Genomic DNA, 19,985 nt, shown 5'->3' on the forward strand with positions numbered 1-19,985 from the left:
GAAACCCGCTGATAACGGCCCTCGGGCAGCTGCCCTGCTTCCATCTGCTCTTAGCATTCAACCATTTCTGTAGGCTACACGGAGCTGTAATGTGGAAAACAGCACGTTAAGAGCACAGAACCACCTTTCATGACTTATGCTGGCCGTTCGGTTCCTATTTTTTTCCCTGTTAATGTCTTTCGCAGCAGCGCCTGTTTGTTGTTCTTTAATTTCTTGCCAGAAGCCTGGAGCCTTTGGGGTATAATGCAAGTAACAGACCTCGCATTTCAGCTGACCCATCACCATTATGGAACCTATCCCACACGTCCCATCCTTTCAGGTGCTGCGCTGAATTTCAGGGAATCTTTTGTACTTTGCAAAATCCTGTTGGTTTAGGGGAGGTACAGAAGATCAAAAGCATTAAATCGGACCTTACACAAGATACAACTTCAAACTCTTCCACAGCCCCCCACAGATAAAGCAGCAGTAATTCCAGCCACCAGTACCAGCAGAGGAATGGGAATCATCAGCAAAGTGACCTAACAACAGCGGTACCAGCTGGACTGAGAGATTAACACCAGCCCTGTGAGCATGTCTCCACTTCACCGCCAGTAAGAGGATAGGAACAATTGGCAAATAACACACAAAAAAAATCTAGGGTTTGTGTTATGTATTGTTGTCTTTTGCTCAGTGAGGAGCCAGATCACATTTAGGAGCTGTTACATTTGGCTCTGAGATAAAAGAAATTCTGATCGTCCTTCTTTGCTAAGTGAACACGCTGGGATGTCCACATGGCAGCTGGGGAGCCTGGGGGGGGAGGTTGGTTCTGTTGGCATCAGAACTGTGCTGAGAGAACTCAGAAGGGGAAATCTGATGCCAAGAACCTACACACCAACACTGTACGTGGCCTCTTCCCCGGCTGCTGCCTCTTCTGAGTTAGCAGTGTGCTATTTTCCTGCTCCTGATTACTATAGCTGACCTTCATCACATCATCTGTCAATATTTTCCAAGTGTCATAGGAACTGCCTTTTGAATCGTCACCACACGGTTTTATTGACAGAAATGGGAGGAGGAAAGTATCTGCTAGCTGCCCGGTTCCTCCAAACTCCAAAGGTCTTCCTAGGAGCATGCAAAGGATATAAACCAACCAAACTGAACTGAAGCAGAGCTGAAGAATTGCTTCTGGTTTCTCATTCTATCATAGTATTTTTGCTGGGCAGCATAACAGAACATCTTAGTGCTGTGCCTTAAACTACAGTCATGATCAGCAGCCTTAGAGCCGACTGTTCAGCTGCCCTTGGAGTCCTCAAGGCAGAAAAGCTGCTCTCACATTGACACACGTATTTCCCTTCTTACTCCCCCCTTACAGAGATCTTATAAAACAGCCAGACGTAAATGAAACCTGCTTCTGCCAGATTGGCTTCGTTTCCTATGATGTGTTCTAGGCATGTGGATTTTCTGTGCTTATTTGAAGGAAAGGGGGAAAAAAAAGCACTATTGTATAAGCTGTACTGGGAAAGATCTGGGTAAGGACTCCAGAGATAAGCTCATGTTGGACAATACCTTTAAATACTAAAATTAACAGAAAATCCGGCTTGGAAACAAGCCTTAATTTGTCAAGCTCTGTCACAGCCATCAGAGCTGCCACAGGCAACAGAAGTTCACCAGTTAAACTCCAGAGAACCAATTAGCTCTCCTTGGTGGCTACAGTAGTAGGGAGGTGATATAAAGGGGAGGGAAGAAGCGGTGTCGTGTCACCAGCAGATTTTGAAGGACCAAAATACTGACCTTTCCACAGGGGAACAAAAGCTCCCAAACCAACACGCATTACTCATAAGGAAAACACCGTGCATAACACAGCTTCCCAAGAGGATTGCCTTTGTTTCAGAGCCACCAGGATTCAGCATGGAGCACAGGGCTGCTTACTCACCGTGATGCCATTAACACAGCACGAGGCAGAGGCTGCACATCACAGATCAATTGGGGTAGCTTGGATCAGCCTGCCCACCCCTTTGTCAGAAGGAAGGATCCATTCCATCAGTGTCACTTCTGAACCGTTGGCCTGCAACCCCTCACCAGGATCTCTAACAGCAGAGGGAGGCATCACATCCCTCAGGCAATCTGTGCCAACTCATTAATCTGGAAGTCCTCTAATTAGGGAGATGGACTGCAAAGGTATAGCTTTGTTACTCAGTGACTTGCTAGTAGAAAAAGCAAGCTGAAAGCAACAGCGGTTTGTACCCTTACAGGTTCCAAGATCATAAAAAACTTATGGCAGATTCCCAGGATAACACAAGTTGAATTTTGCTAGAGAAGACATCAAATGGTAGCACCACAGAACAGCTTTGTTACCATTGCAGGAATACTGCAGGATCCAGCCTTTCAAACAGCATCATTCAAGGGGAGCAACAACCAACCCCACTGCTCCACACTCACTTGCTTCCCATCCAGCCAGCTCTCCAGAAATGCAGGCTGCGAGTCTGATCAGCTTGGGTGACCGCTAGGCAAGCCCTACCATGGACTTAGTTTAGCAACAACATGCAGGCATGCGTTAGCTTGGTATTTTTAATATATATGTACATAGACACACATCTGTATAACTTGTTTAAGATGTACACACTTCTATCATAATAGCTTTCTACCTGTGTAGTTCAAACAGAAGCGAAGTCAAACCAAGATGCAGAGTACCATAACCTTAACAAATGTTTACCTCCCCAGCTCAGGAGCTGGCAGTGTGGCCCATCTCCTTGTTTACCCTCTTATTTGCTCGTGGCTAAACCCAACACACAACAGGACAACTGTCAGCTTACAGAAAGAGTCCACCATTCCACGCATTTCAATCAAAGGATTAGAACCGTGCTCATCACCGAACTATTTGGGTGCCCATAGCACATGAGGCTGTTTATCTGCTCACTGAGAAAAGCAGCTGTGTCTCCTTCAGACACCATAAAGCAACATGTTTCCTGTCCTCACACCAGCCCACGTTCATTTGTGTGTCATTTCTCCAACTCAGCAGAGCTCAAAAAAGAAACCAGAGCTGTACCAGTCACTTAAGAAACTGTTTATTCAAAAGCTTCGTAGCACCATCTCGTTTTTGAAAACACCCAAATAAAATGCAGCAATTAACTTCTTTTTTTTTCCTGTTCAGCATGACACTAACTCCATCCGTGAACATTTACGGTTGTTCTTGCTAATGGAACTGAAAAATAGCGCTCCTGTGCACACAGACATGATGGGCCTCAATGTGGGTTATCCAATCCTACCGCGGTAACTGAAGAATAAAAACAAGTGAAACTGGAAACCTCAGGTTATTTTCCCGCAGTGCTGCTGGGAGATAAGTTTTCTAAGGGTAAATAAGGTGAATCTTCTCTAAGGTTCTGCAGCTTCAGCAATGCGTACCCTTGAAAACTTCCTCCTTTAAGAGAATTAAAAATGAAAGTGTATAAAATACCTTGGGCGTTCTTTTGTGGTATAAGATAGACCACAAATGGTTAACTGTTAAGTATCCTGACATGTTTGTTCCAACACTTAGCTGTTCTTGCTAAGGAATGGCCTTCTACCGTCATCTTTTCTAAGGAAAACACCGGTCAAAACGGTTCTACTTTATTACTATGCTGACTGTTTCTTAATTTAAAATTGATAAAACCAAACCACCATTGACAGCACTTGTAATAGATTTCATTGTGAGGTTGTTTGTTTTTTTTCCTTTTCCCCTTTTAGTTTTGCAGAGCAGCCTGAGGGCTTTAATTCAGCCAAGTCAGTAAAGCGCTATTTCCCAAAGATCCTTAACTTACTTTTCAAGGATGCGGACCATGCTGAGTGCTTGGTCACATTATCATTTGGCTATGGCTTCCAACCACTGGGATTCTCTATTGCATCTAATCTGGTTGACCATTAAGAGGCAAATATTCTGCAGTTCACTTGGCTAAGGCCCCCATGGGGTCCCATGCAGGCAAAACAATGGGTTCTAGCTCCATCACTGCCAAGACATCTTCGGGCACATACTTCTTATCCACCACAACTTCATACACGTACTCAGAGAACCAGTCATCCGTCATGATCAGGTAACCTGGAGATAAAAACAGCTCGTTACAAACAGATTCATCACCAACACAGTGGAGCAGCCACCTGAGTTTCCCTTATGAACAGCCCCTTCCAGACAGGCCACACTTCTGTATCTTTCAGGACAAAGTGAACAAACTGAATTTAACATGTAGGCTGAGCAGATGTATTTCATGTGCGCTAAAAGACCCACCAAGAAACCTGGTAGGAAAAACAAGGCCCAGAAGAACTTGTTTTAATTCATCTGTTAAAATAAGCATTGGGAATGCCTCACAAACTTACACTGAGAGTAAGGTTATCTGGCTCGCTGCCTTTACAAGTCTTCAAATGTTGGTAACAGGGACATTGCCCAGGTGAATAACCACATCATCTCCTGCTTAGGCCAAAATTTGCTGGTTTATCTGCAGTATAAGAAGCAGGCTGCCTGCCTTCCTCAAATACAAAAGCATCTAAACCAGTATTGCTGAACCAAAGCTCGATTTTCCTCTTTAATGTAATTCTTATTGAGAATTTCAGTAAACAACCTTTGAAGTGAGGGGGGAAAAAGTCAAATTTAGAACACGAGAGGTTTCAGCAGAAAGCTATCATTGGAAAAACTATTCAAAGTGAACTGAAAATAGAGTGGCAGCGAGAAAGAAAGCATTTAGAAGACAGATGAGAAGGCTTTATGTAATAAAGTTTCTCACATCCTTATATACAGTATCACACAATCAAATGAAACAAGAAAACGTCCAGAGAATGTGGACAATAAACGCATCTATCTACACCATCTTGTTTCTAAAGCAAGAGATCAGATAATTCCCATAAATTAAAAACCCTATCAATTGTAATCCGAGCTAGAAGCCATTTTGGAAACACTGCCAAAAAGGAGCTGCTTTGATTATTCTCTCTTCAGGATATGAGTTCTTGGGACACACAAAAACCCTCTCACTCCCAAGAGCCAACAAGTAATTGCACCCTGAGAGGATAATGAACTCTGTTCTGACATCCTGCATCTCAGAGCTTGACAGGGCTGATTAGGATCGCAGTGTCTGAACAAGAAGGAAACGTCAAACAGAACTTCAGAACATGCAAATAAGCGAGGGTGCTCTCTGAGCAGGGCTGTGCTCAGTGCCACAATGAAAGCCATTATCAATTCCTTCATTAAAAGGAGACGTGTACTTTGCAGGCAGAGTCATCTTGCTGCAGCAGAACAGGACAGTGACTATGGGAGGAAGCTCCGCTTTGTATGAAGTTGGTCCACGTTTCTCCAACTTCATTTGACAAAGGAAAACATTAAAATGCAGCGATGTACAAGCAACAAGCTGCTGGATAAGGGAGAGGTCAGCTGAGGATCAGACTGCTTGCATAATGCAGCATTTGGGCACCTGAAAAGAAAGCCCCTTGCAAGGTTCCTGAAGAACTTTGTCCTCCCTGCAGGGGAGTTAAGGCACAAGATGGTCTCAAAGCCTGCCATCATGCACTCGTGAGATTACAGATGCATGCAAACAGATAAGTCTGCAAACCATCTCCCTGAGGAAGCACACAGTCGGTACAAGAGATGAAGTCAAAAGGAAGATGAATTTTGGCTGGAGAGGTACCACAGGAAAGCACTTTTCGTGCCAAAACAAACAAATGGACCCCTATCAAGTGGATGTGATAATGTGATTTAGTGTTTCCCTTTGAAGAGCTCCTCCTTGCTTTGAGAGGAAGATATCCGATGGGATAAGCTGGGTTCAAAGTTTGGTAACGCTGCACTGTATCTTCAGAACAAAAGAATAGGAATAATTAAAACTTGCCCGTCTCACTGACAAAGTGCCAGCAAAAGAGAAAGGAAACGTTTTACTGGGAAGTGACTTATTTTTCACCTCAAAAAAACCCAACCAACCAATCAATGTTTGTCAGCAGCTTTGTTCATTCCTTGAGGAAAAACAGATTGGATTCCAAGAAACCCTTTCACAGCAGACAGGCATGTAATTACAAAGCACTTAGGAGAGGCACTGCTGGGCTGTTCCCAGGGCTCCCCTTTCTCCAGGGCTAGCAGCACCACAAGAACCCAGCTCTGCACACTCTACAGATGCTGAGCATACAACCAGCTTCTTCCCAGACACCCAGAACTCAAGTCACAGTTGTTCCAGCCCTGTGCCATGCAAGGAAAGGGAAAGCAGGGATGCTCTGGCACCTCAGATCGTACCCACAGCAAAGCACAGGGGACCCTGTATGAAAAACACTCATTTCCTACCAAGTGCTTTTGTTTTCTGTTGTGTATTTAATGACAAAGTCCAGTCTCTGGTGTTTTGCCATAGGCTGTAATCTATCATCTTGTCCAATAATGGAGCTGGGTCTTACTTGTATCCCCCACACCCAACTGGGCCTCAACTGGGGTGTGCCAAGTTTAACATCATTCTTGGCCTTTTTGTTTCTGATGTAGATTCTGGTTCTCTTTGCAGGACTTATCCAAGCAGTTTCCCAGTAACTTAGCAAGGCAGATAAGATAAAGTTCCCTGGCAGACTGACTCAGTGACATAGCAAGAGAAGCAGGACATGAGGCTCCTACACCAGCTAGTACTGATGTTGAAAAAGGATAAAGCAGGGCAGGAAGAGGGGGAAGAAATGCTTTCGAGTTTCCTGTTGCGCTGTTTCAGAACAAGTTCTGCTCCAGCCATTCAGGCTGACTGCAGAGCTCAGCAGAGCAAAGCAGGAAAGCTCTCACGCTGTCAAGCCTGCTCCCAGGACCAGCTGAGATCAGAGCTACATCCAGACATGGCAGAGAAGCACCTCTCCAGCCAAGACCATACTGAGTAGGGGAGCAACTAGAAGCAACTTCCAAGTCACTGCTCAGCTGTGACACATGTTCTGCCCACAGTGTCTGTCCACATGCCAGGCCAAGATAACTACAGCCCTACAGAGCTTTCCAAACCAACAGCAGGGCAGGCTGAAACAGCCATCAACAGGAAGGCAAGTTGATGCAGAAACCTGGTGTCAGCTGAACTGCGGGTGGATTTTTTTGGTTGCTGGTGCCTGTCACAGCAGGGAGGAACAGTGCAAGGATGCCATAGGTCATGTTTTCAGCATGGCTTTAGAAATGCAATTAGTCAAGCTGCTACAAGCTGCTTTCCTTTTTTTTGCTATTAACTGGAATAATACCTGGCAATTTTCTTGTGATCAAGAGTTGCCCATAAACTACTTAGAAACCATAACAAACCAGTCAGCCTTTCCCCTGTTCACTTCCCTATCTCCAGACATTAGTTTGAGGCTTTGTGTTCCTCTGACTATAAATTGCTTTACCTTTATTACCACGATCTTCACCCCAGGAATTTTCCACTCGCCACTTTTCAAAGCAGTCTTCTTGCCCATCCTGCAACAAAACAAGGAGATGGTGACTCAGCAGCCAAAGGCTATGAGCGTTCACAGCAGCCAACCCAACCTTCCACATCTAAATCCAGCACCAGCAAACCAGAGCTCCGCTACCAAAAGCCTACAGCCACCAGTGAGTTTCGGACCACGGTTTTTTGCTAATGATTGGAAAAACAATCTGAAATGTTTATCTACAAGTACAAGAAAACAGCCCAGGACACAACGTGTAGTAAATATTTTAAAGAGATGTTAAGTTACATTGAGCCAAATTCCAATTGGAAGAATCTAAGCAGCTTTCTCTATCACCATGTAGGCACTGGGGGCCTTCTGGAATACAGAATGCATCACTTACTTGAAGTAGGAATCAGAGAAGGCACAGGGCAATAAAGCAACTGGAGCTTGCTTTAGAAGCAAACTCAAGCACATAGATCTGCTATTGGACAAAGCAGTAGAGAAATGTTTATGTACGTTAAGTTTGTTGCTGCTTTTAACCAAAAAGTACATTTAATCTGCATCAATTTTTAACCTTGTAAAACTGTAATGATGTTTTTTAAATCTTCAATCCAGGCCTTCTATTGAGCAGTAAATCCACAGCAGCATTATATTTTAACAACTACTATCAAAGCTCCTTTAGATTAAGCTCAGGTTTAATATTAGAGAACGTGTTCCAAGTAGAAATAAAGTAGATTATTCTTCAAACAAAGGACAGTAATTTCATTTAAATGATCCTTTCATAACAGGTACCATCCACTGTGATCTTCAACGGATCTCTCTAAGGAAATGAGGCCATCTTTTACACAGCTGTACATTTAGGCACGTGGAAATACAAACTTGGAAATACAGACCATAAACCACAGCCTCCAATGGAAGCCGGGGGTGTACAAGCTTGAGTCATGAGCAGATAAATAGGTTTTGAACATTAGTAATGGATCATAGTGAACTGTTTTTGAAGATGCCTTCACGCACAAGAAGCGTTAGGAGCTCAGAATGCAGAACTTGCACTGAATTGGAAAAAGCTGCTGAAAAAATCCTCTGACTCAGCAGTCTGTCAAGTCCTCAGACTCCAGAGCTCGAGCAAACAGTTACATGCAGGCTGTTACTTCTCAAGCCAAGGTCCCGTTGGACAGGAAGAGATCACTTCAAAGCAACCATAATTACAACTTCTGGAAATAATGGAAAGCATCAAAGCTACAGATAACTCTATACTGTGAATATTCACTTATTTTCACTTCGGGTGTTCTATATCTGCTCCTGGCAGTATTTAGCTATGGATTCATCTCAACATGCTTCTGCCATAGAGGTATTTCTGACACTATGTTCCCCCTCTAATTATGAGTAGGCCAGAGAGGTCACATGCCAATGAATGGCAGAAGGTTAAGACTGCTGCAGAATGCCTCCTACTGGCTGCTCCAGCATTTTACCCTCAAAAAAGGTGCATGAGACTAACCCTTGCAATGGGATAGGGTGGGAAATGCTTGCTGTCCTACTTGATTTCCTGTTCAGAAAGTACCTCAGAATCTATATTTAAAACCAGCTAAGTCGGTTGGTATCTAAGAAATTGAAGCAAACTTCTTCCCCTCCTCCAATTGGAGTTTGTGGAGGGAAGGAAAGAAATCCTTAACTCATCTAATTCTTCCATTCTTAAGTATTTATAGTTGTGAACACAAGGCAAATAAGGAAACAGACAACCTAGGCCTTGTGCTCAGGGTGTTGCCACACATGCAGAGCTTGAGCAGAACAGCTTATACAGTGAATGAGCCCAGAACACAAACAATCTGCTCAAATATTCCAATACATCTGTGCAAACATTAGTTTCAGGAGGCAGACTCTACCTTCTCCGAGACAGCTGTCAGGACCATGGCATGGGTCATCAAGGAGTCTCCAAAGATCAAACGCTCTGCCTTGTTCATGTTCTTGACAGAGACACCAAACACCAGCTCATGGTTATATCTATTAGAAAGCCACACACACTGTATTAAAAAGGATGCATGGAGGATTCCCATTAACAAAACACAGAAGCAGCAGACAGGCCAGCAAGTTCTTCTAATCACACTGTCAGAATAAATGCAAAGGACCGATGCCTTTAGGAGTTTTCCTTACCACATACCAGGCAACTCAGGTAAAAATAGCCCAATTCTTTGAAGATGTGCTATAAACAATTAAGATTTCAGCTAAATGTAGGAAAAAGCACATTCCTGTTGCTTGAGTTACTTAAATACACTCCTTTTAGGTATACTGAGCCAGAAGTAGGTACAAATTAGGTTTTTTGAGCAGACAAGGCATTGTTCGTGTCCTAGCCAACTACCCACAATGCCATTCTGTTTTGCTTTTCTACTTACATATTCAAGTCATTGATTCCCAGCTTGCCATAGAAGTGCTTTGCAACATCGCAGCCAAACCACACAGCCTACAAATAGAAGGAAGAGTTACATCTAGGCCACGTTCCAGTGAGTTCTACATTGCAAGAGTTTCACCACATCGTTCACAAAAACCCAAACAAACCTCTCCATCCTTAATAGACGTTGCAGCCAATTTTTTCAAGACATCAATAGGCTGGTTGTTATAGAGAGTCTTCCTCCCTCCTGCCATGTTGCCCAGGTACTCCACTGTGTACAGTTGGCCATATGGGTTCTGAGGTCGAGGATCATTCACTAGACAAACCTGCCAAGAACCCAAGATGTAAGAAACTAAGATGCAACACAAGTGTAACCTTTGGGAAGTGAATCAGACAATTGCTTCTGTCCAAGCTCACAGTCTGTCCCATCCATCAGCTGAGCAGCAGCTTGGCTGAAATACCATCTGCCTTCTTTTTTGTTTTAGTTTTACAAGGTTCACCTCTAGTTGTGGCACAGGAGCCGTAAACGTTACTCCCATTCCCCAATGGCTGCTTAGAGCTTTTTATGATTGATTCAATCACTTCATATTATTAACATCATCACTGAAGTGCAATGTTTGCAGCTGACTGAAGTGCACATCAGCAACGAGAGGATGGGAAATCAACACTGGGCAGTCTGACCTGTGGGAACTGCACTTAACCTGTACAGTGCCATTACAAGTGCAGACAGCACATTCACAACAGGGGAAAATACGCTGCAGGTATTTCAGCTGTGAAAAGCTCTTTGCAAACCACACATTGTACATCACCAACCTTGTCCTCCATATTGAAGCAAGGCTTCACATGCTCATTGTAGAACTGCACCGGTGTCATAGGACCAAATTTGTGGTAGTTCTTCTCCTTATCCCGGAACTCCCAGCAGAAGGTCTCTGGGGGGTTGCCCAGGCAGGTACTCACTATTCTGAACACCTGCGGGGAGAGACAAGCATCTGTGAACACGCAGAAACATGTAGGTGAGCCCCTCCCAGCACAGCAATGCCACCGAGGGATTTCTCCATGTGAAAACCAACTGGAAAAATAGAACCAGTTTTATAGACCAGTTGTTGCAGCAGTTTGAGAATCTGAATCAATCCACATGGAACCAACAAACAGGATGCGAGCCCCAGGTTATCTTAGGAATGCAGCAGGCAAATCAGAAGCCAGCACAGCGCCCAGTCTCATTCTAATATCACTAAGTCATTGCGAAGCTTCTCTGCCAAGAAATCTTTGCAGTGCAGGAGAGCTGCTTCTAGATCAGCTTAAACACTCCGTATTACCTGCTGTCAAGTGATCTGCCACGTGCAGAGAGAAACCAGATCTTCAACACACACACAAAGCAATCTATCCCCATTCTCATCACTTTTCCATTTGGATTCCAGCAACAGGCTTTTGTCTCTTTCCAAAATCCTAGAATAACTTTCTCATTCATTTTAATACACTTAATGCCTCCATTTAGGGCTAAGCTGACAGGTTACACAGCTTGACTGGAGCTCCCCATCCCCTGGCTGCAGCTGACAGCTTTCTATTGCCTTTCTTTTACCACAAGAAGGTGGAGATTTCAAGTTGTCAGCCTCCCTATAAACCAGGCTACGAAACAGTTCTTTCTCACAGGGCTTGTAAGACATGCTGACTCGTAGGCATCACAGATGGCTGTCTCTGGGTGTATTTAACAGGACTTACCACAGATAACAAGGGGGCATCCAATCATTTTTAGACAGACTTAAATGTTTTACTGCAGCCAGAACTAGCTCACTTCACCACTGCTCAGCCATGTCTTCGCACAAGTCTTTTCCTTGCAAAGAACCAACAGTGTTTAAGATAAGGGGCATCAAATCCAAACTGCACTTGGATCCAATGGCTTTGTTTTGTGGCAGCTTCCCTGGGCTGTCTGTCTTCACATTCTACCCTCACCAGCTTTCACAGAACTGGAGACTTTCCCAGAGCCAACTACTTCCTTCTGGATTGGGCTTTTTTGCTTTTCCTTATAAATGCATTAAATGTACACTGACTACATGCCTGTGTACTGCAAGCTGTTTTCTGTGTGAAGCTACATGCAATCTCAGTTTTGAACAGGATTTGTGCCCCTTTTTAGTTCTGCATTCTGAAGATGCATACAGAAAAAAGGCCCAGAGAGAACCAGAGGGCTTTCTACGTTTAAAACACTTCGCGTTGAGGGCAAAGTGTGTGCAAATCCCCAGCTAAGCTGCATCCGCTATTTGGCTGTGTATAAGATGCAAATAAAGGCGTTCTTGCTCCAAGCACTTCAAGGAAACCAAGTGAACAGATGAATTACGGGTTGAAATAAGGGTGTGGGCTTATGTTTTTACTGGAGGAACTCATTTATTTCTGAATAGATACGTTAAGGAGCAAATGTGAATCCCTAAACAACTATAAATATTTCTTTTCGCACACCCTGCACAAAAGGTGGCGTTGGCTGTGGATACACCCCCGTGACCTCAGATAACCCCAAGTGGTAAAGATGAGGTCACAAAAGCAAATCAAGAGAAATTCCTACGAGGAGAGCAAAAAGCAGGAGAGGCAGAGGAAGGAAAGTGATGGAGACAGAAGTCTCAAATGAACGTTGGCAGCCATGCCTGGAAACAGCCTCCCTCAGTTGTTTTTTCCACCACACCCTCTACAGGCCAACCCTCAGTATCTCAAAGGCTTCCTCTACCAATACCCACAGGAGGCTTATTTAAATTGAAAGGTGACTAGTATGATTCTGGCAACAAGGAGAACCGAGATAAGGCAGAGATGTATTGAGACGTGCTAAAAAAAACCCCAAACAAATACCAGAGTGAGCAAGGGAAGGACGCTGCTGATAACAAAGAGTCTACAGAGGCAAACTGCAAAGGAAGAAAAAGTCAATCACGTGCACCGCGCTGATCTCAACTTCTGGCCTGCTGTGCTCCAGTTTGATAAGGAGAGTGTTTGTACAGATCTGGAGTGAATATTTAATCCTACATCCCAGTATAACTGCCCTGATTCAGCTCATGCCACCTTCCAGAAGTGAGCTAAGATTTAACATCCAAATAAAGCTTCGCAGAGCAAAGACAAGTTCTGTTTTGTCACATACAAAAATACACAGCAGCTTCCACGCATGTAAACATGGAACCAGTTGTCTCCTACTTCTCAAGCTGTGTGTTCTTAAAATACACACCGGTGCAGTTGCACATTCCAGCTACAACATCACTGAAAGCAAATCCACTTGAGTTGTGAAATACTACCGCTACTGCCAGAGGAAGTGTTGTGTTAACTACAGATAAATAAACATAACCTCATTACAGAACAAATTATAATCAGTTAATGAGCCTCTGCCAGTTCCAGGATCCTTATCAGAGGTCCTCAACAAATGAGGAGAACAGGGCAGCCCTGGGAAGCTCCATCACCTGCTGTATAGTTTGTGAGACATCTAAGGACAGATATTGATGTTTGAGAAACAAAAGGAAGCTTCATTTTTATTTAATGTGTGTGTTTTGTTAAATACATCAACGCTCTGAACACTTTAATTTTGGCTATTTAAAAAAATCAAGTGGAAGGACTGAAGAGTAAGAAAAATGACCGTGCCACTGTCACGTTCAGTGTGAGCAGATATAGAGCCAGGGTGCTCATGGGTGACATACAAACACCAGCACCACAGACTCATCAATTCATTTAAGGTAATTAACACAGCCAAAAGCAGAAGCTGTGGTTCCTCCCTCTGTCACCCTCCAGCAGAGATCACAGCTGTGTTTAGCCCTGTTTAGCTCACGTCTCTTTCACAATGCAGAGAAGTTCCTGTTGTTGTTCTTTCCTGCTCTCTTGTGGGGGATTTCTGCAACAACATGTGTGCTGTAGGGTTCTCAGCTCACAACTGTCTGAATGCAAACTTCAACTCATCTCTTTGCTACCACTTATAAAAGCCTGGTAGGGCATTGCTTTGGTCACCATTAATACATAAAATGCAGAGATTTTTTGTTGTGTGACATTTGATTTTTCACAGAAACACAGACATCTTCCTGAACTAAGTTTCAGTCTACTATACATTCATAGTATTAGTCTGGATATATAAAAAACAGTAAGTAGCAAGCAAGTATACCAGAAATAAATACCTTTTATCTCTGCCTATCTACATCCACGGGTGCTGAGAGAGCTGGCGGAGTTCATTGCTGAGCCACTCTCTGTAATCTTTCAGAGATCCTGGAAAATTGGGGAGGTGCCTGAAGACTGGAGGACAGCCAGTGTCGCTCTGGTCTTCAGAAAGGGCAAGAGGGAGGACCCAGGTAATTGTAGGCCAGTCAGCCTCACCTCTGTCCCAGGGAAAGTGATGGAACAGCTTGTGCTGGATGCCATATCCAGGCAACTGGGAGAAAAGGAGGTTATCAGGAGTACTCAGCATGGGTTCACCAAGGGGAGGTCGTGCTCGACCAACCTGGTGGCCTTTTATGAAGATGTCACTCGCTGGGCGGACGGGGGGAGAGCGGTAGATGTAGTCTACCTTGATTTCAGTAAAGCTTTTGATACGGTCCCCCATGACATCCTTATAACAAAGCTGAGGAAGTATGGGATAGATGAGTGGACGGTGAAGTGGGTCAAGAATTGGCTGACTGGCAGAGCGCAGAGGGTTGTCGTTGGCGGTGCGGTGTCTGGCTGGAGGCCTGTGACTAGCGGCGTCCCCCAGGGGTCTGTGCTGGGTCCGGTCTTGTTCAACATCTTCATCAACAACCTTGATGAGGGGATAGTGACCACCCTCAGCAAGTTTGCTGATGATACGAAGTTGGGAGGATTGGCTGACACGCCTGAAGGCTGTGCGGCCATTCAGAGAGACCTGGACAGGCAGTAAAAAACCGGATGAGGTTTAACAAAAGCAAGTGTAGAGTCTTGCATCTAGGTAGAAATAATTGCATGCACCAGTACAGGCTGGGGGAAGACCTGCTGGAGAGGAGCTCTGCTGAGAGGGACCTGGGTGTCCTGGTGGATGACAGGTTGGCCATGAGCCAGCAGTGTGCCCTTGTAGCCAAAAAGGCCAATGGCATTCTGGGGTGCATTAAAAAGAACGTAGCCAGCAGGTCAAGGGAGGTGATCCTCCCCCTCTACTCTGCCCTGGTGAGGCCTCATCTGGAATATTGTGTCCAGTTCTGGGCTCCCCAGTACAAAAAAGACAGGGATCTCTTGGAAAGAGTCCAGCGGAGGGCCACAAAGATGGTGAAGGGCCTGGAGCATCTCCCCTATGAGGAGAGACTTAGGGAACTGGGTCTGTTTAGCCTTGAGAAAAGAAGGCTGAGAGGGGACTTGATCCAGGTTTATAAATACCTGAGGTGTGGGAGCCATAGTGGCGAGGCTGGTCTCTTTTCAGTAGTGCGTGGGGACAGGACTAGGGGAAATGGGCTGAAACTTCAGCATAGGAAGTTCTGCACGAATGTGCACAAAAACTTCTTTACAGTGAGGGTGACGGAGCACTGGAACAGGCTGCACAGGGAGGTGGTGGAGTCTCCTTCTCTGGAGATATTCAATACCTGCCTGGACGCCTACCTGTGCAACGTGGTGTAGGGAGCCTGCTTTGGCAGGGGGGTTGGACTCAATGATCTCTAGAGGCCCCTTCCAACCCCTACAGTTTTGTGATTCTAACCTTCAGGTGTTCTGTTATACAAAACACACCTAGTTGGGCAAATAAAGGTACTTGTTTTGCTTTGTCCTGGTATCTACAGATCAATTTGAGCAAGAAGCCTCCATCCACTCTGGTTTCCCCATTCATCACACTGTGTTTACCTCTTCTATCATAGTATCCATCGCAGCACAAAGTTCTTCCTTATTTGTTCCAGTTGCCACCATGTTTCTCAGCCGCAAACAGTACTCTCTCATCTGTTTAAGGAGAAGGTCATTTTATTTTAAGGTTACGAAAGGTGCTGCCAAATCAGCCTTCAGGACTCCCTATCTGGTTGTTACAGGCACCCATTTTGCCCTTCACAACATTTTCAAAACTAAACCAATCCACTTCAGAAGGTCCCGTTAGGTATTGATTCTTTAAATCAAGGCAATCATTTACATGTAAGAGAGCAGCACAGAAAAAACATCTAAGAGCACTTGCAATTCAATTACTATTTTCCAACTATCTTGAAGCTTACAGCCATCAGCTTTTCTAAAGGCTCGTTTTTCCCCTGGCTTCTGTAACATAACTAGTGCTGCAACACTCAAATTCATCACCACCTCTGACTCACAGAGCAGGCTGCCTCCATGCTGTAAAATTAATCCTGCAATTCTAATACATAATTGATCTCTTGGCTGACAAAAATAATGGAGCATTTCCCCACAGCACACAGAACTGCAGTAAGAAGAGCACATGCCTCCATTACTGTCATCATCCATAAGGCTGAGAAGCACTGACAGGGGCTCCCTCAAGACCAGCTGGTTTGCAGTGATAGAGACAAGAACAGCATTGCACCATCACTACGTCTCAGCTCATTGCAGCAGATTCTGCATTTTTAATGTATTTCAAAAGGCACTTTTCTCTTTGCATATTCCACATGAACTGGAATAATGAAAATAATCAAAGCCCAGCATAAAAATGCAGTTGAAGCTTTTCCATTTAGAAACATAGAATCACCTGGCCACCTACACCACCATCCAGCCGGATGAATTCACTTCTGTAGTTTAGGATTCAAGCTACAACCACAAATCAAGCATCAGCTTTACAGAAATTTGAGAATTAAAGGCACATTTGCAACTAAAATTGCATTTTCAAGCTACTGAAACCTGACAATGGCCATTTTCCATGAACACATTTTCCTGCTTCATATTTCAAGATTAACTGCATTGCTTTGCTGTGAGTGCAGGCTGCCTTCTGAATAAAACAAGTTCAGTTTCTGAGATGCACTTAATCATGCCAATGAAAAGATACGAAAGAATATCTAAAGCGAAGTTGTTCCCACCCAATCCCCAACTTCAATGATAAACCACTTTTACCTTATGATTCAAGATCTCATTCATCCTTCTAGTAGCCTCTGTGGTATGAGATTCAGGAAAGTACTTCTTGGGAACAACACCATACTTTTCTAAAAGAAATTAAGCTGAAGGTTAACAGTCATTGCTGGAATGGGATGGCTGAGTGCCTCAATTCATTCCATCTGACACTGAGCTCTTCCAGACTAGTTGGTGCTTCTTAAGAAGCTCTTTTTCACTAGAAAAAAGTTGACATGAAAATTAAATTGCTGAAAAATCTTCCAGAAAAACTGAACTCATGAATCATTCCATGTACTTGATCTGTGTTTAAGTAACTGATTTATTTCCCAATCTCCTTTTTTCCCCTCTGAACGTTGATTGCATCAGCAATAACCACTTCCTACATCACAGTACCAAAGACCACACCACTCAAGGCTCTGAATATAACAGCAGCAGCCAGAAGTTCTCTTTGCCATGTTTAAGTGTTTGTAACAGTGAAAAAAGTAACCCCCAGGCTTCAAAGAAACAAGTTTCTTTTGTGATTCTAAACTTACATTATTGGTTCATTACTTTACAGAGGCACTCAATTGCATCATCATACAAATGAAAGCAAATGCTAGTCTAATTCAGACACCACATCCACTTAATCAGTGCTAAGGATGATGCTCCCTAAATTGCATCTTTGTAAGACCAGCACTACCACATTCCATACAATTTCCCTCTCACCAATCTTTACATCGCCTTTCTTCAGGCTGCAGCTCAGAGCAGCTTTGCTTCTGCACTGAAGACACACCCTGGCCTAACAAAGACTCTTCTTTACCTTGTGCATCAGGACTGCATACATGGATACAAAGGCAACAACGTTGAGCTGGGACAGAAGAGGACTGGAACTTACTACTGAATTGACATTCTGGGGTATCTAATTACTCCTCCTGATTTTGAGCTTCTAACAGCAGCAGCAATACACAAAAATAAAGATCCTAGAAAAGATTTAAGCCTAAAACTTAGAAGATAAAATAAGATCCTTGATTGAAAAAGGCAGTCATTAAGTGTCGTGCTTTTTAACAAGCTTCCAGGTCTCACGCTCAATTTCTAATTACTGTAGATTGTCAATAAGAAATCTTCAATCCGTCAATCATCAAGTCATACTACAAGTTCTTCCTGTTTAGATGGCCTCTATTTGAAGTTTTCTATAGTGCCAGCTACTATATGACCTAAGAGATCCTACGCTGTAATATCAAGTATGGTATCAAACACTGCAGAATTGATCCAAAATCGCTTTCTTTCACTCATCTCTCAAATCAGTGTAGAAATGAGGGAAGCGCTCCCAGCAGCCATTTCCCTTACCTACAATGTTAACCAGCATATCCCACTGGCCTCCATCGTTTGTGGGGTTTAAGAGCAGGTATTGCACCAGCCTTCCATCTATGGGCTCCTTTTTCTGAGCTGTTTCCACAAAGGCATTTAGAAAGTAGTAACAACGTTCAACCTATAATGAACAGACAGGACAAATCTCAGTGTGATGTACACATGAACTCGTTCCTATGTACTCCAGTTCTTTGGTAGTCCTAACTAGATTAAACTATCTGCCCATCCACTAACGTGCTTATTTCCCCTGTACTATTCCAGGGCTTAACCAAAGCTTTATTTCTGGTACAGACAATGTATTTACAAGTGAGTTAGTACAGAGCTCGAGGGCGGGGGAAACAGGAAATGTGAAACAGAAGTTATATAATGGAGCCTGGCACAAACAAGTGCTAGGTTTTCTCAATTTCCCTTCAGGAAAAAGAAGCAAACAGCTCCCAAATCAGTAGGTTGCAAGCACTCCTGAAAGAGCTTCACAGAGCACCAATTACAGTCAGGCTTCCCGCTGGGCCTACCACAAATAACTTCTGAAATACTCAGAACACTTGAAAGACTTTTACCACTCCAAAGCATTAACATCTTGATGACTTCCTTCTCAAGCTGAAAAATCTCCCTTTGCCCAATCTTAACTATTTAGAATCTTCTGGTGGTTCTTCTCATGCTCATTTTCCATCTGGATTGTTCAGAAAGCCGAACTTAAGAGAAAAATCTGTCCTAATAGTAAGATTGAGTTGTGTAAGTTTTCCTAGCACAGTCTGTGGCCTGTAATACTGTACCTTGTCCCAGAAAAAGAGATACGACTGGCTGAATTCAAACTCTTCAATGTTGTACTTCTTCATGAAGGGAAGACGCATTGCATTGAGGCAGGAAAAGATCCAGCATCTCCCTGAGGTCAAAGACACAAGGATTAAACTGCAGTGCTTGCACTCAGAGCTACATAAGGGCTTTGAACAAGAATTCTGTGTTCCATCTTAAGCTTTTGGATCAGTGTCCTGCCCAGCACTGTAGGTTACTGAATAACCAGTGAGTTCACGAGTCCAGGATGGACCTTATGATTTTAGTGGTCTTTTCCAACCGTAATGATTCTGTGCTTTTATGAACCACACATACAGGTCTCTCAACTATTTCCAGCTCACTCTATACAGAAGGAAAAGCAGTTCAGAAAGCAGATGCCACCCCTGAAGGATGCTGCAGGGATTCCTTGTCACACGGAACTCTGAGCAGCTGTTCTCTGAACTCAGTGCCACCAGAAGCCCTCCTGTGCACTGCAATCAGCTCATCCTGCCAGGTACATCCCTGAACAAAGCTCCCATTGCTCTGACACCCCAGAAGGGCTCCAGCAGAGGCTCCTACACCTGCAGGGAGGTAACTGCCCACCCCGGGTACCCCAAAGCCCCCCCCCACTTACCAGAGTTCTTCTGGTTGGTGACGGGTTTGCCCTCGGCAGGCACAGCGTGCTGGAAGACCTGGATGGTGTCCTGCACCACCTGCCGCTGCAGACACACCTCCAGCGGGTCATTGCAGGTCGCCACGTTCTGGGCCAGCAGGAACTGCGGCTCGGCCCGCAGCCGCCGGGTAAAGGCCGCGGCCTTTTCGGTGCTGAGCCCTGCGGCGGGGGAAGAGAACATAAAGCAGCGTAAGCGGGATCCCCTACCGGGATGCGGGGGGGCTCCGGGCCCATAACCCCAAACGGGCTGAAAACAACCCCCTCACCCCCCGAGCCCAGTACTGGGGGAAAGCCCACCTCCCATAGATAAGGCCCCCCATAGATACCCCCCCATGCGTATGCCCGCCCCTCACCGTGGGCGTTCATGGTGCCGGAAAGCGGAGCGCCACAAAACAGCCGAACGCCGCGCGCCCCGCCGGAAGCGGCTCTTATAGCCCCGGCACCGGAAGCAGGAAGTGGGGCCCGATCCGCTCCGCTCTGAGGGTGGCGGTGGTGGTGGGAGGG

General features: G+C 44.6%; 1 protein-coding gene across 1 annotated transcript; it reads right to left on the reverse strand.

Annotated features, from left to right (window-relative positions):
• Positions 1–3,017: 3,017 nt before the first annotated feature.
• On the reverse strand, positions 3,018–19,985 carry BLMH (bleomycin hydrolase). Its single transcript, XM_072353220.1, has 12 exons — positions 19,835–19,985; positions 19,443–19,640; positions 18,811–18,920; positions 18,017–18,158; positions 16,694–16,782; positions 15,500–15,592; positions 10,526–10,681; positions 9,880–10,038; positions 9,717–9,784; positions 9,210–9,327; positions 7,309–7,378; positions 3,018–4,048 (listed from the first exon to the last, which is right to left on the reverse strand). The coding sequence occupies exons 1-12, from the start codon at positions 19,845–19,847 to the stop codon at positions 3,897–3,899; spliced, it is 1,368 nt and encodes a 455-aa protein (XP_072209321.1). The 5' UTR covers positions 19,848–19,985; the 3' UTR covers positions 3,018–3,896.

This window comes from Excalfactoria chinensis, chromosome 19 (assembly GCF_039878825.1).
Source record: "Excalfactoria chinensis isolate bCotChi1 chromosome 19, bCotChi1.hap2, whole genome shotgun sequence".
NCBI lineage: Eukaryota > Metazoa > Chordata > Aves > Galliformes > Phasianidae > Excalfactoria > Excalfactoria chinensis.

Coding starts and splice junctions, on each gene's coding strand:
- BLMH (XM_072353220.1), bottom strand. Junction 15,593..16,693: donor ATGAGATCTTGAATCATAAG/GTAAAAGTGGTT, acceptor CTCCTTAAACAG/ATGAGAGAGTACTGTTTGCG. Junction 10,682..15,499: donor TGGATACTATGATAGAAGAG/GTAAACACAGTG, acceptor CTCTCCCCGCAG/GTGTTCAGAATAGTGAGTAC.